Source organism: Sinohyriopsis cumingii, chromosome 18, assembly GCF_028554795.1.
Source record: "Sinohyriopsis cumingii isolate HCF-2022 chromosome 18, ASM2855479v2, whole genome shotgun sequence".
Classification (NCBI taxonomy): Eukaryota; Metazoa; Mollusca; class Bivalvia; order Unionida; family Unionidae; genus Sinohyriopsis; species Sinohyriopsis cumingii.
This window is the reverse complement of record NC_142978.1, coordinates 22,522,733-22,538,133: the sequence shown is the minus strand read 5'-3', so window position 1 is coordinate 22,538,133 and position 15,401 is coordinate 22,522,733. Positions and strand designations below refer to the sequence as shown.

The 15,401-nt window shown below is 35.7% G+C and overlaps 1 protein-coding gene across 2 annotated transcripts in view; it reads left to right on the top strand.

Annotated features, from left to right (window-relative positions):
* Positions 1 to 353: 353 nt before the first annotated feature.
* Positions 354 to 15,401, top strand: part of LOC149776212 (hypoxanthine-guanine phosphoribosyltransferase-like) — a 51,275-nt gene continuing 36,227 nt past the window's right edge. The window contains exons 1-4 of one of the 2 annotated variants that reach the window (XM_089942564.1): positions 354 to 512; positions 4,248 to 4,354; positions 7,763 to 7,946; positions 12,301 to 12,354. In XM_089942564.1, the coding sequence (XP_089798690.1) occupies positions 489 to 512; positions 4,248 to 4,354; positions 7,763 to 7,946; positions 12,301 to 12,354 (369 nt within the window). In that variant the 5' untranslated portion in view covers positions 354 to 488. The remainder of the gene's footprint in view (positions 513 to 4,247; positions 4,355 to 7,762; positions 7,947 to 12,300; positions 12,355 to 15,401) is intronic. The other variant, XM_089942565.1, reaches the window with a different exon arrangement.

Here is a 15,401-nt window from a genome sequence, read left to right as displayed (position 1 = left end):
TACATGTCTGCGGCATGATGCCCCAGTGCTAGGCATCACTATAAACTGTCACACTGCAGACGTTGTAGCGATATGACTAAAAAATTGTTAAAGCTACGTTAAAAATCCAAATCACACACACACACACACACACACACACACAAACACTCAGTATAAACTGCATGTTAGATTTTTAAAAAAGAAAGCAGAAGAAAAGCGATTAGAGGCTTATTTAAAAACAAAGACGTAAAATTGGGAAATAATAATAATAATAATAATAATAATTATTATTATTATTATTACAGAGTCTTTTAAGTGGTCCTTTTTAACCCATTCCGTTCCCGTCGTGGTCCTGTCTGACCCATTGCCGGTCTTTCGGGAACGTGGCCTTTTCCGTACCGGTCCTTTGTGAGGCGATATCGAAAGACAAACTGACCGCCACACAAGAAGTGCGTGTGTTTCACATGCGATTCTCAGCTGCGGGTGCTTCTGAATAACGACAAAGCAGAATGGCTAGCAAAGATTGCATTGTGGTATAGTATAGATTATATGGATATGGAAAACATTAAACTAAATTATATGGATTTAATTTCAGTCACCTCAGCCAGTTCACAGGAGCTCGTAGTCCTACATCATGTAAGACCTCGACGCAGATTTATGTTGTGGGTGTCAAGATCTTAATGCCTAACATAGTCGTACATGTAAGACCTTGAGGCTGATATTTATGTTGTGGGCTTCAAGCGCTAAAACAAAAACAACATGTGCTATGTCTTACATTGTAGGACTATAACGGTACTGTGTAGCGTGTTTTGATGTCAACAAAAATCATTAGTCAAATTTTCAGGAATATCTCACACAACTGGCAACCAATAACAACGCTTTTCAAGAAAGTAAAGTCATAATGTTTTAGTCAGACTTTACTGACGTATCTTTTCTCTAATTCAAGTTCTCACAAAAGAAACAGACATGTTTTCAAGTTTTGTTGGCCTACATTTCAGTTGGCTGGAAAGCAATCAAAGCCGGGAATGCCGAAATAGGGTTACGTTGAAATATAAGTCTTTAACAAAATGAATAAAATTGTATTATGCTTATTGGAACTGTAAGCAGTGTTTGTTTTGTTCAAGAAACATAATCCTACATGAACCTATCTGAACATACTTCAGCATGCCTCAACTACCGTCTCATTTCAACCCAGATGCCCAAAACATAAATATCAGCGTTGAGGTCTTAACATGTAGGACTAAGTTGCAGTGGTGACCACATCTAGTGCATTTGTAATACAAACATTTCAGACCATTTAAATACAAAAGGAATGACAAAACTGTAAAATACAATTGCTAATTAAATACTGGGTGTATGCACTAATTTATAGCACCAGACTAAAGTCCACATTTCGAAAGTATATTGAAGTCTTGAAAGTAAATATAGACACTGGCTTTAAATTTATTTTATATGTCTATTTGGTGTTCTTTGCTCTATATGAACATACATTTAATTTACAGTTTAAATCAGATGATTGTGTGAAATGATTGATAAACAGACATAATGTTGATTCCAGGTTTTGCAAGGGGCATTACTCCGGTATCGCGGCAATACCCAAGAAATATTTTTATGATGGCATATACTTGTCATAATGGTAGGATCTTGTTGTATATGCTGCAAAATATTTAAATCAGTTTGAAAATTGGATGCTACTTGAACGACTCATTCTGTAACTAGTCCTACAATATAAGTCAACTCTGACTATATATGTTTTTGGCATCGATGTCTTACTGCCTGGATAACAGCATCGTGTAACGTGTTTTGATTCAGCTAACATTGTAATGAAAGTCAGTTTTTCAGGAATATCTCGCACACTTGGGAGTCCATATCAATGCTTTGCTGCAAATTAAAGTAATATTTTATCAGACTTTACCTTCTCTGATGTCTTTTTTCTAATAAATTCAAATTCTCACACAAGCAAATGGACCTGTTTTCAAGTTTTATTGGCCTACATTTCAATTGGCTGGAAGGCGTTGAATGCCGAAATCTGGTTATGTTTAACAATACTTTTTTAATGAAATAATAAAAAATATATTAATACTGAAGAAAGTATTTAGGTACATAGCTTCATTTCAGCCAAGGTTATCATCATCCTTCGATTTCGGTAATCCTGGCTTACATTGCATTCCAGCCAACTGAAATGTTGGCCAACAGAACTTCAAAACGTGTCCATTTGCTTGTGTGGGAATTTGAATTTACCAGGAAAAAGACATCTGAGTAAGTAAAGTCTGACTAAAACATTGTAACTTTAATTTGTAGAAAAGCAATGATATGGGTTGCCGAGTGTGCGAGATATTCCAGAAAAAAATTGACTTATTTTTATCCAACCTACTTGTGTTTATCTTTGATCAATACAATGAATGATGCTTGCAGTTTAAGAACTTTTTTTTTTTAAATAATAGAATGTATGGATAAAATAGGCTTAGCATAAACTTTGCATGTGGGTTTGCCTCGACAGTATCTGAAACGAGTTCACCTATCTGCACATATAAGTTTCATGGTAAAATACTGTGGCAACATTTGTTATGCTATTGTGAACATTTGAAATTGGACACATAAGCAATATTTTTGTTACCAAAAAGGGCAGGGGTCAAGCTAGACTTGAATTTTGGAGAGCAGTGACTTCTCCTTTTGGACGGAACATGGAGAAGTGAGTGTTCTCTTATTTGAATTATGCTCTCTATTTCCCAGTATTTATATTTGCATTTTAACTTCGGATTTAAGCAATACTTTTCAAGTAGAAAATTTTCCGAGTTATTTTTGCCATATTACTCTCAAATAGAATAATTGAAACTACATTGTAATAAATTTTAACTGAGTAACCAGAGTACATCATTTAATTGCAAGTTAGTAAAAATGCTTAATCAACTACCCTTAATCAATTTTTAAAAATACTTTCTAAAAGTTCACAATAAATGCACTTCAAAAGATTTCTGTAAGTGTTTGAAACAACCCTTGTACTTTGTACATGAGGCCAAATGCACAAGCATCTTCAGATTATACAGTTTGTCCTAATTTCTTTGTTGCGGATAAAACATTACTGTAACTGTTCATACACAACACACTAAAATGCATAAAATTACAGACTTGGCTCCTTTTTAGTCAGTATATGAGCTAAATCCTTCATTCCACCCAAATCAACACAGACATTTGAGTGCATCTGTTTTTAAAACGGGTTTTTGCAATGTTACCACTCGTTTTATAAAACTTAATTTCAACAGTCCATTGATAGGATTGCAGATTTATTGTTTATTTATTTGTCTACGTACTTGTAGTAAGTTTATGCATTGGTTAAATAGTAACTGCTTTTATTTCCTTATTTTCACAAATATGAGACAAATAAGAAAACAACTTTGACCTTACAGTGCTTCTCGCGAATTACATAACATAGCATTGTCCCATTGTTTCTGATGTACATATTTGCATTTTAAAGTTGAATCTAAAATAACATAATACCTAGCCTGTGCTTTCTATGAATTGTATATATTTTTGAAAATATTTGCAAGATGATTTGCAAAATCAGACAATCTAATAAACTGGTACTTCCCATACAATGCGGTGTATTTCCCTGTTACTGGTTCACTTTCAGTTTCGAAATAATTTTAAGATAAAATAGTATACAAGAGGAGTTAAAATATCCAGATTACCGATTCTGTTCTTAAAACACAAATTGCTGTTTATATACTATTTTTAAAGTTTCGAAACACAAGTTTGTATGTTTTATGATCCAAGAATAACGTGGAAGTCGGGCAGTGATAGTTGCTAACTTACTTGGTAAAGGGTTAATAGTCAATCAGGTATCTAAACACATGCCTGTGAATGTGCAAGAGTTTGTCACATATTTGATAACAAAACTAGGCCTAGCTGCTGATGGCTTCAAGAATACATTTCGCTGCAACACAACACTAGAACTATAGATCTAACCTGGCTAAGGCGAGGGGGCCTCTCAGACGATATGGTCAATGTACCTCTTTTAAAAAAATCACAGGGCGAAGACTTAGTCACCTACTTTGCCTGGTAGCCTGACCCCTGATAAGGTATGTTGGAGTTTATTAAGAAACTTATTTGAATTCCCACAAATTATTTTGGTCAGTAGGGCATCAGTATCTTTGAGTAACTCTTGTTATATATTGAATGTTATTTAAAAAATAGGTATAATTGAGACAAAAAAATGCTTGCTCTAATTTACAGACCTCATTTTTAGTCATGCAGTTTTTTTGTTTCAGGTAACAGATGGCAACAATGGATACCCTCTGAACATGTTCTGCGTACCCAAACATTATGAGGAAGACCTGGAGAAAATCCTTATTCCATCTGGACTGATTACAGACAGGTTTGTTCACCAATCTTCTGATTCACTACCTCATCTTCATTTATTTTTTACCACTCCGGTGGCCTATTGGTTTGAGTGTCAGCCTCAGATTTGGGAGGTTGCTGGTTTGAACCTCAGCCGACTCATGCCAAAAACTTACAGAAATGGTACTAACAGCTGCCTTGCTTGGTGGTCAGCATTAAGAGGTTAGTGTTAGGACTGGTTGGCCTGGTGTCAGGATAATGTGTCTGGGTGGGACATCATGCTACATGTCTGTGGCAATGATGCTCCGGTGCTAGACATCACTATAAACTGCCACATTACATACATTATAGCAACATGACTGAAAAATTGTTTAAGCTGCAATAAAAGTTCAAATCACACACACACAAATCGTTTTTTTTCTTTTCTTGCCTTCAGAGCGCATAGCTCTGTCTCTCCTCATTAACAGGTAATCTTTACAGACACAAAGAATGAAGACATTGAACAGATATGTGCAAAACTTAAATTTGATATTAGCTGTTTTGTTTTGTTCACGCAAGTTCTTCTTTCTGTTACTGATTTTCTGGTGGCCTAGTGGTTAAAGCATCCGTATCAGATGCGGGAGTTTGTGGGATTGATTCCCGGCTTTGTCATACCAAAGACTTACAAAAATGGTACTTACAGCTGGCTCGCTTGGCATTCAGCATTAAGAGGTTAGTGTTAGGACTGGTTGGCCTGGTGTCAGGATAATGTGACTGGGTGGGACATCATGCTACATGTCTGTGGAATGATGCCCCACAGCTAGACATCACTATAAACTGCCACACTGCAGACATCGTGGCGATATGACTGAATTTTTTTTAGAGATATTTTAAAAATCCAGATCACAAACACACAAACAAACACTGATTTTTCTTTTACAAATAGTATAGCATGAGACAAATAACCTGAGTACGTTGTTTATTGTCAACCTAATGACAAAAGAAACCTCCCTGTAGAAGAGCTGCTAGCGTGCTTGTAGATTATCAGTTTGCTCGTGAAATTGTCGTGTCATTTGCAAATGGCTTATGTTGTTCTATGTTTGCACATCATCATCTATCTTCAGACCGTGCATGTATCTTGGATGACTTTTTGTTACCAGTTCTGAAAGAGAGTTGAATTAAAAGTAGATGCAAAATCATATAATGCTCGCACAGACACAGACACATATGTATCTGAGACTAACATACATTTTAATACTGTCCCTGCTCATAGATCTATTAAGTTCTTGAATGCTTCTTCTTGTCTTGTAGTGTGAGAATGATCTTAAATTCATCATCATTTTTATATTGCGGGAAAATTAAATGGTCAGTTGGCTTTTAGGAATCATTGTTGTTTTTGTAAGTTCATGCAGCAACCACCAGAACTGTGCTTTCTCAAGTTTTAATTACCCATTTAGTCAGGACCAGGGGCCTAAGTGGTTAGAGCGTCTGCCTCGGATGTTGGAGGCCACGGGTTTGAACCCCAGCAGAATCATACCAAAGACTTGTAAAAATGGTACTAATGGCTACCTTGCTTGGCGCTTAGCATTAAGAGGCTAGTGTTAGGACTGGTCAGCCTGGTGTTAGGATGCCGTGGGTGGGACATGATGATGTCTGTGGCATGATGCCCCAATCCTAGACATCAGTATAAACTGCCACACAGCAGACATACCGATATGACTGAATTTTTTGTATAGCTATGTTAAAAATCTGAATCAAACACAAATACATAATTACCCCTTTATAATCCTGTGATTGGATGTCACATATTATGTTAATGTGAACTTGTGCATACAGTAACTACATTTATTGGAACTTGTACTGGTTTGTTTCACTTCATTCAGGTATGAACTTTGATTTGGAATTATGTGTATTACATTATCTTCATTAGAACTAGTTAATATTTATAATTAACTGAATTTTCACATTTTTCAGTATTAGACAGCAGATTGCTGCTTAAAGAGACAAGGATGCATATAAATCAGTGCCTCCCTCTCGATTGATTGATTAGTTGATCTCGGTTAAGAATGCGTACAGGAGTCCTAAACAGGATCCTTGCCCATTTTATCAAGGCCACATCCATTCCATGGTGGTCATTTGCAGCAACTCTGTGAGAAAGGGTTGTGTGCAATTCTGCTTTCCATGATTTACCGTGGCAGCTGTCAGAACACACTGAGATGGTGCAGTTTCTTTCTTAATCCTCTCCACCACCAATGTGACACATGGGGTTTCAAAAATCACTTGAGTTGTACTTAATTTTCTGAAATTGAATGATTTCTAGCAGTTGATATAATTTATTAATGTAATTCCTGGATTATTTTAAAGTGTTTAGTTTCTTTCAGTTTCTTTACACAGAATGAGTCAGAAACTACAAGAAAATTTTACAAACATGAATCAAACATAGTTCTGTATTATCAACAATCTTACTGTATACTTGTTATAAATTTGGTGCAACTGCAAGCAGCATAGGCCCTGATCAGCTTTATGCTACTGCAGATCTGTGTCTATGAAGTTTACACTTGGATCCAACTTATTAACATGTAGCTCAGAAAGTTTTCAAATCAAAATTACCTAACAAGCCATTCATGCCATATGACATCCCAAGAGGCCAGTCATTGAATTCATGCCCATATGACAGTCCAAGAGGCCAGTCATTAAATTCATGCCCGTCTGATAGCCCATGAGGCCAGTCATTGAATTCATGCCCATATGATAGCCCATGAGGCCAGTCATTGACTTCATGCTCATATGACAGTTCAAGAGGCCAGTCATTGAATTCATGCTCACATGACAGTCCATGAGGCCAGTCATTGAATTCATGCCCATATGACATGCACTCTGTGGCATATTATGATTCAGTTGGGTCCAACTGCTTCTTTGTGCAGGGGAAATGTATTTGAAATAGTGTAAAGTACAGTAATGTTGCATGTCCCAAAAAAAATGCAAAAATGAGTTTTCACAGGATATGCATTACTAATCACTCTATACTGAAAGTGCACTTCTGAAATTGTAAAATAAAAAAAAGGTAAAGAATGTTTGCAGCTCTTTTTTATAGTTTGCTATTGAAGTTCAGGAAGTTGAAGCAGCCCTTGTCTTCAATAATATACACATCAGCTGTGTACTCTCAAAACCAAATTAAGTCCCATTATTTACATTGTAAATTACAACTGTGTATTCTCCAACGCAAACCAACCCCACCATTCATGTATCAAAATGAAGAAAATTATGGCTTTTTAAAACCTTCCATAGGTCATGCACATCTTTTTGTTCCATTACTAGGAATAGAAATGGGAAAATTGGGGTTACCTTTTCTTAAAAGTTTAAAACCTGTGCAAAAATGCATAACTCGAGAGCAGAACCTGCAATACCCTTCATTTTGACTGTCAGGTTTTGCTTATAACTTTCCATTATTTATATATTTTTACAGAATCGAGAGACTGGCCCGAGAGATTGTGCATGATTTCTCACATGAGGGTTTAGTTTGTCTGTGTGTATTGAAGGGAGGCTACAAATTCTTCACCGATTTGCTTGACAGGATCAAACAACTCAACAGGATTACAGAGAAATCAATTCCATTAGCTGTGGATTTTATTCGCTTGAAGAGCTATGTTGTAAGTTTGCTTAGCTGTAGTGATCTGCCCTGAAAATATTTATTATTACTACTGTCAAACTAAAGTATAGAATGATGTACCTTTCTGGTACTCAATATTGTGAACACTGACACTGTAGCGGAAAGTATGAAGTGCTTGCATATGTATATTAGTAAGGTTGGGCTTGTTAAAGATTTTGTGCTCCCTTCCTGAGCTGAAACCGTTGTCAGAGGCATCTTGCCCCTCCCCCCTCCAAATGCTAACCCCTTGTTGGAAGTTACATGCCATTCTAACATTGCTGCAACCCTTGTCAGAGGTAGCATGCCCCCCTCCATTGCTAAAACCCAAGAGCTTCCAAATGCTAACTGGGTCTTCTACTAACTGAGCTGTCCAAGTCCACACTCCTGTATACCTTTGCAATACTTTCTATGTGTAGAAGCCTCGAAACTCCTGTCTGCTTTTGTGTTACTCTCTCTGTGCGGAAACTCCATGCCCCTGACTGTCTTTGTGATACTTTCTCTGTTTGCTAACACCATGCCCCTGACTGCCTTTGCAATACTTTCTCCATGTAGAAACCTGAAACGCATTTAACAGGATTTGTTGGTCACAATGCAGTGTTCACTCTAGGATGTGAAATTCTGAGGTAATTTCTCATTTCAGAAAAAAATTGAAAAGTGAGAGAAACTAAGGGAGAAATTTGGAAGAAATGAAGTAAATATACTTTTTCATTTGCAAATATATGCTGATTTTATTGATTGAAAATACTTATTAATGGTCCTAGCTGAGCTCAGCTGAATATTTTGAATGATATCAACAGATCACCAGAATCTTGAAATTAAAACGTTATTGTGCATCATTTTTTATTTAAGAAAATTTTCATTGATGAACCATGACATTCTTTTGAAAAGAATGTTTGTGATGATTCTGATGCAACAATTGTAAGACCACCCCTTCTGCAATGAGAGAATGTCCTAATTAGAGGGGTGGTTGCAGGTGAGAGGGGAAAAATGGTAATGTTGCTCTACCTTCACAAGATGGTGGCTTGTCTTGAGAGTAGTCTTGCAAGAGGGGAACCAATGTAGTCATTTTTCTCTTTGCCACTTCTCTCTTTCCCATGAAGCGTGAACAATGCTTAGGTAATACAGTAGAATCCAGTTTGTCTCAGCTTCACTTGTCCTTATCGTGTGTTTATTTGAACCATATGTATATTTCCAGAATGCATATATTCGGTAAAAGCAGACTTGTTATTCTAAACTCTTATTTATGATACATTTTTTTGCATCCCCAGAGAAAAATCTGGATGACTTATCAATTTAAATATATGACGTAATTACACACTTTTCATGCATAAAGGATTACTTCATAATGGGAGTGAGTGAGACATAACTTCGTGTTGAAAGAAAAGCAGTTGTTTGATGCTTGATATCCTAATTGCATTATTAAATGCATGTGTATATGTATGTATGAGCATGATGCAAACATTTTTTCAAATCTTTTAAACAATATAATACTAAAGCTGCATTTCTGCGTGTTTTAGAAACTCAGAAAATGTCACAAATTAATATCTAAACTCTTCTAATCGAGGATAAATAATTACATAGATTTATTGTCCCAAAAAGATGTAATTTGATTAAAGAATATTAATAATTGCTGACTTCCAACTTGTACATGTTTGTGATACATTGAAATACATTTCTCCCAATGCTATCCATGTAAGACATTATACTAGTCAAACTATGTAGAACACGGCCTGTTTTATACTGATTTTGTGATAGTTTGATTGATCAAAATGTTGTAGTGATGCTTGTCAACACATCATCACATGAAAGAAGATTCAGTGCTAGGCAATATAATTAAAGTTCCTGACCCAGAAATGTGTCATGGCATCTTGTCTTAGCATTCTAGCCATTGAAACTTGGTAGCTTCCTGTGTGAACTTCATTGGAAATGCAGCTTCAGTAGTGTTAATAATTCTGTTGGGATAGAGAAATGTCCTCCAAGATCAGAGTTTGTGGGCAACCCTTGTCGAACCCTTACTCTTGTCTACAAAGTTTGTCTCCTTGGGTGATATTTCTCTATCACACTATGGGTGAGATACCTTTATCTCACAACAATGTAATTCAGGGGATGGCAGTTCCTGAAACCAACTAGCCCAGTCAACAGAATATTATTGTAGGGCACATATAATTTCATGTTGAAAGCCCGCCCAAAGTTCATGCAGAAATGTGAACCAAATATTTGAATTTGATGACCATTTCCCTTATAATATCTTGCCGGGCATGTAAATGAAAATTGGAAATGTCATCCCCTGTATAATAAATCTTGTTCTCTCATTCCATAATTAAAATATATCTGTCCTAATTAAAATGTTTTATCAGTAACTTAAAAATTTAAGTGACATCCTGCAAGACATATGTGAAAGATGTCAGATGAAATCACAAAATCTTTTTCACCAATGTAGCAGAGAAATCAATCAGAATTGCTGTTCTTTCTCTTCCTTGTTTGATTGAGCTTCCCTTGAGAAGCATGCACTAACAGTTTTATTTAAATAATTTTGACCAATGTCCTTCTGGTTAAGATGCATACATGCCAACCATTATGCTTTTGGCGTAATCATTATGCTTTTCTTCACTAAATTACGCCTTACACACAACTGTATTCGGATTATGTTTTTTCGGTATATCCCCCTCAAAAAAATTAATAACTTGTTTTCTCATTATTGTTAACATCCCATTAATCCAACAGACTGTATTCTGGAACAGACAGCTTCTATGTAACTATGACACAAGAGTACTCTTGTCCAAAGAACTTGCATGCACTTTCTCAACAGTATTCTGTTCTATTTATAGCAGTTGCCCTATTTCCAAGAAACATGCTGGTTTCTACTTTCAACTTTTGACCTCGGTTTCTATTTATAGCAGATGTATGGCTTAGTTAGGAGAGAACAGACTGGTTTTCTAACTTTTAATCTTTGATCGCAGATTCTTTGTTCTAATTCAGTCTGATACATAACCAGTCTGTATGTATTTGGCGCTAAGTCAAGTCAGATTTATTCTAGTCGATGCGCGTGTTAGAGCAAAAATATTTTTCAAATAATTTCACAGATGTATTAGGAAAAGATGAAAAAACCAATTCAGAGATGAATACATGTATTACACAATACAGCATTCCATTCTAGGGCAACTTCACACCCCTTGCAGGCTGCGTGGAAAGGATTTCAATATTGGTCATGGTGAAACCTTTAATTAGCTCGTTTTTCTAACTCCAATACTAAGGTAACTTCTTTTTTACAGCAGAACTAAATTGTGAACACAAATTTTATAAATGCGCAGGTGTTATCTACTGAGTTCTTAATAGAACACGGACCACCCCTAGCAGAAGAAGACTACATTGGTCCTTTGTTCAAACAGATGTTCCTGATTCCAAAATTGCAGAAAATAGGCATGTGCAAGAACAAAATCATCTATATTGTTAGGTGTTTAGCAGATGATACTTCACTTAAAATTGCAGAAGCCATGAAAATTGGTCCGTTTAGTATTGCAGCAGACAGGAGTAGTGATTATGACAAAAAGTTGTACCCAGTCTGTGCAAGAGACTTTGACAACGAAAAGTGCAAAGTCAGAGTGCTCTTGTTTCATTACCAGACTTAACAGTAGATTCCACTGGAAGAAACATTTTTTATTTTTTTTTTTAACATATCTTTAACAATTTTTCAGTCATGTCGCTACGATGGCTGCAGTGTGGCAGTTTTTAGTGATGTCTAGCACTGGGGTATCATGCCGCAGACATGTAGCATGATGTCACATTATCCTGACACCAGGCCAACCAGTCCTAACACTAACCTCTTAATGCTGAGTGCCAAGCAAGGCAGTTGTTAGTAACATTTTTATAAGTTTTTGGTATGACTTGACCGGGGATTGAACCCATGACCTCCCGCTTCTGAGGTGGATGCTCCAACCAATAGGCCACCAGAGCAGAACTAAGAAGTGTTGTTTGCAGAGAGGTGGTTGCTAATTAAAGATTATTTCCTCAATATTTTTTAGGGACTTTGGAAAACTATCTCTTTAGGACATTTATTTGCCTAATACAGGTAACCTTAAAGACAGGTTCAATGGTAGTTTAAATAAGTAAGCAAAGTTCTTTGTATAAAAGATTAAAGCTAAAAAATTATTATAGTTTATATTGTTTGATGGTGTATGGTATACCCAAAATGATCAGTATAAAAAATTGCAGACAGAGTTGTGTCCCCTCAACTGGGGTTCCTCGTTTCATTTCCAACTGTCTGACTTGGATAAACTTTGCCAGAAATATTGGAATGAGAGAAAAGACTTCAAATGTTAATATTTGATATATGCCTATGTGTTCCATGGTTCTAGAATTCAGGTACCACTCATCTGCATAGTGGGAATGCTGGGGAAAAAAGCAAAAAGGTAAGCTCCTTTGTATTGAGTTTTAGTTAATGATTTTTTAAAGCACATATTTCTCCAACAATGTGCTCATTACTTATTTTTTGGCAAATTTTAATAGGAAAAATGTGTTCTGTATAGTAAGTGCACCCATATTATAATACCAATAGTTCATCAGGCAAGAATGTTAATTTTGTTTCTATTGCTTTATATTATTATTATCATTATTCAGTAGAAAACTATGAAAGAAAAAAAATAGAGCTATTGCTTTATATGCCCTCATCAGACAGTGGTGACACCTATAGTATTACCTTGTCAGTCATTGGGTCTGTCCACATCAGACAGTGGTAACACCTGTAGTATTACCTTGTCAGTCATTAGGTCTGTCCTCATCAGACAGTGGTAACACCTATAGTATTACCTTGTCAGTCATTGGGTCTGTCCACATCAGACAGTGGTAACACCTATAGTATTACCTTGTCAGTCATTAGGTCTGTCCTCATCAGACAGTGGTAACACCTATAGTATTACCCTTGTCAGTCATTAGGTCTGTCTGTTGAACCTTAAGTTCTGCATTTTGATACAGTCTGGCATTGTGGTGATGAATCCATGTTCCATGAACAGATTTTTACTAGAGAAAAAAAACAACTAATTTATTTAAAAAGAAATTACCATTATACAAGGATTTTGATTATGCTTGCTTTTCCTTTACATTGCAATGGAAAAAATTATGTTTTTATGCAATTTTAATGAAAGTTTTCTTTGTACTTTTGAAAATTGCATTGTTTCATATGCATACCAAATTGAGATTGAAATAGGTAAAGCATCATTTTTAAAATCTGTAAAATATAATGTTTAAAATATATATCAATAATACTTATAAATAAAGAATCTACCTGATATTTGTATACTTAGCCTTTTTGCCTGGATACTGTTTGGTCTGATGCATGCATGCATGCAAATATGTAATTGTGTATTATCTATTGAGGTGTTGAACTGATTAACAGCTTTTTGTTAATTATAACTGCATTACTGTTAAGGCCCATTATAAAACTATGGAAGGAATGTATATAAAGTGTAAACAGCGCTGTTACCTCTCAACTTGGTCATCATATCCTGCAATTTATGCTAAATGTTTTTTGTTAAATTTAAAAGTTACAGTACATATCGTTGTCATTACTAGTGCATACAGGGGGCTGAGTACACTGTGTTCAGTTACTTTGTACTCTGAGTCCAGAAAATCCAAGTACTCCTACCTGCACTTGTACTCATTTCTGAGGAGTTAATAGGACTTATACTGGTATTCTAACTTTGTAATGGGGAAGTTTCGCCTTCTACAGAGTACAAAAGCAATTAAGTTCCTAACCTTTTCTAACATTTTAAGTTAAAACTTGAAGTTAACAGATGTACCAAATTTCCTTATATATACTCCCATACAAGTCTAGTCAAAATGCAAACCATGTATAACCTGATTTGCCAGTACATTATGTGACAGTAGTAGATCGGAGTCTATCATAACCTGATTTGCCAGCACATTATGTGATAGTATATCGGAGACTATCATAACCTGATTTGCAAGCACATTATGTGACAGTATATCAGTCTGTGATAACCTGATTTGCCAGCACATTATGTGACGGTAGATCGAAGTCTATGATAACCTGATTTGCCAGCACATTATGTGACAGTAGATCAGAGTCTATGATAACCTGATTTGCCAGCACGTTATGTGACAGTAGATCAGAGTCTATGATAACCTGATTTGCCAGCACATTATGTGACATTAGATCGGAGTCGATGTTAACCAGATTTGCCAGCACATTATGTGATAGCAGATTGGAGTCTATGTTAACCTGATATGACAGCAGATGGGAGTCGATGATAACCTGATTAGCCAGCACATTATGTGACAGCAGATTGGAGTCGATGATAGCCTGATTTGCCAGCACATTATGTGACAGTAGATCGGAGTCTATGATAGCCTGATTTGCCAGCACATTATGTGACAGCAGATGGAAGTCTATGATAGCCTGATTTGCCAGCACATTATGTGACAGCAGATGGGAGTCAATGATAACCTGATTTGCCAGCACGTTATGTGACAGTAGATCGGAGTCTATGATAACCTGATTTGCCAGCACCTTATGTGACAGTAGATTGGAGTCTATGATAGCCTGATTTGCCAGCACATTATGTGACAGCAGATTGGAGTCTATGCAGTTTGCATTTAGATCCAACATTTAAACATGTATATAAAGATTGCTTAGAGAAACAAAATGTAAGCACTGTATTATTCTCAAAGTTGATTATCTTTTCTTTTTGATATTTTTGAACTGCAACAAATGCCCTACTCCCACAAAAGAATTTGTCATTCCTGTTTCTTTGGCAAACCAAGCAATGTGTGCATACCCATTATAACATGTCCGGTAAAAATGATGATGGAACAAGCACTTCATTGCTATGACCAGACTGTTATTTAATTATTTAAGCGATTCGTGTCATTTTGCATGACAGGATGTGCACCTGGCATCTTAAAAGGACACTGCATTCAGAACCAGATCAAAGTATATCTTCTTATATTTTTACATTATTACCTTTTGAAATACATTAAAAATGATACTTTATTGCATTTTGAAATACTTTTAAAATTACACTTTATTGTATTTTGAAATACATATCTGCTTATTTAGCTGAACAGTAAACAACACATCCTTAGATATACAGTTGCATGTTCCAAAATATAAAATTATAACATTCAGAGTTTTGGTCTAAACTTAATAATAAAACAAATATAGGAAATCATTTGTATGATTTAAAGTGTATTTCACGCTATCCTTAGTCCTTGAAGCAAGATATTTTATTGAACTTGATGGTTCTTACCTGAATCCAATTTGAATGAATGTATGGTTTGTTTTAATTGGTAATTTTATGGTAAGAATAATGAATATGGTATGTTGTGCAACACGATGTTAATTATCCATATAGTGCATTGTCTGATTTACCTCAATGGATGCTGATTCATCATCCAACGTTGCCACAGTTACTAAAAATAGAACGATCTTGAGACAACT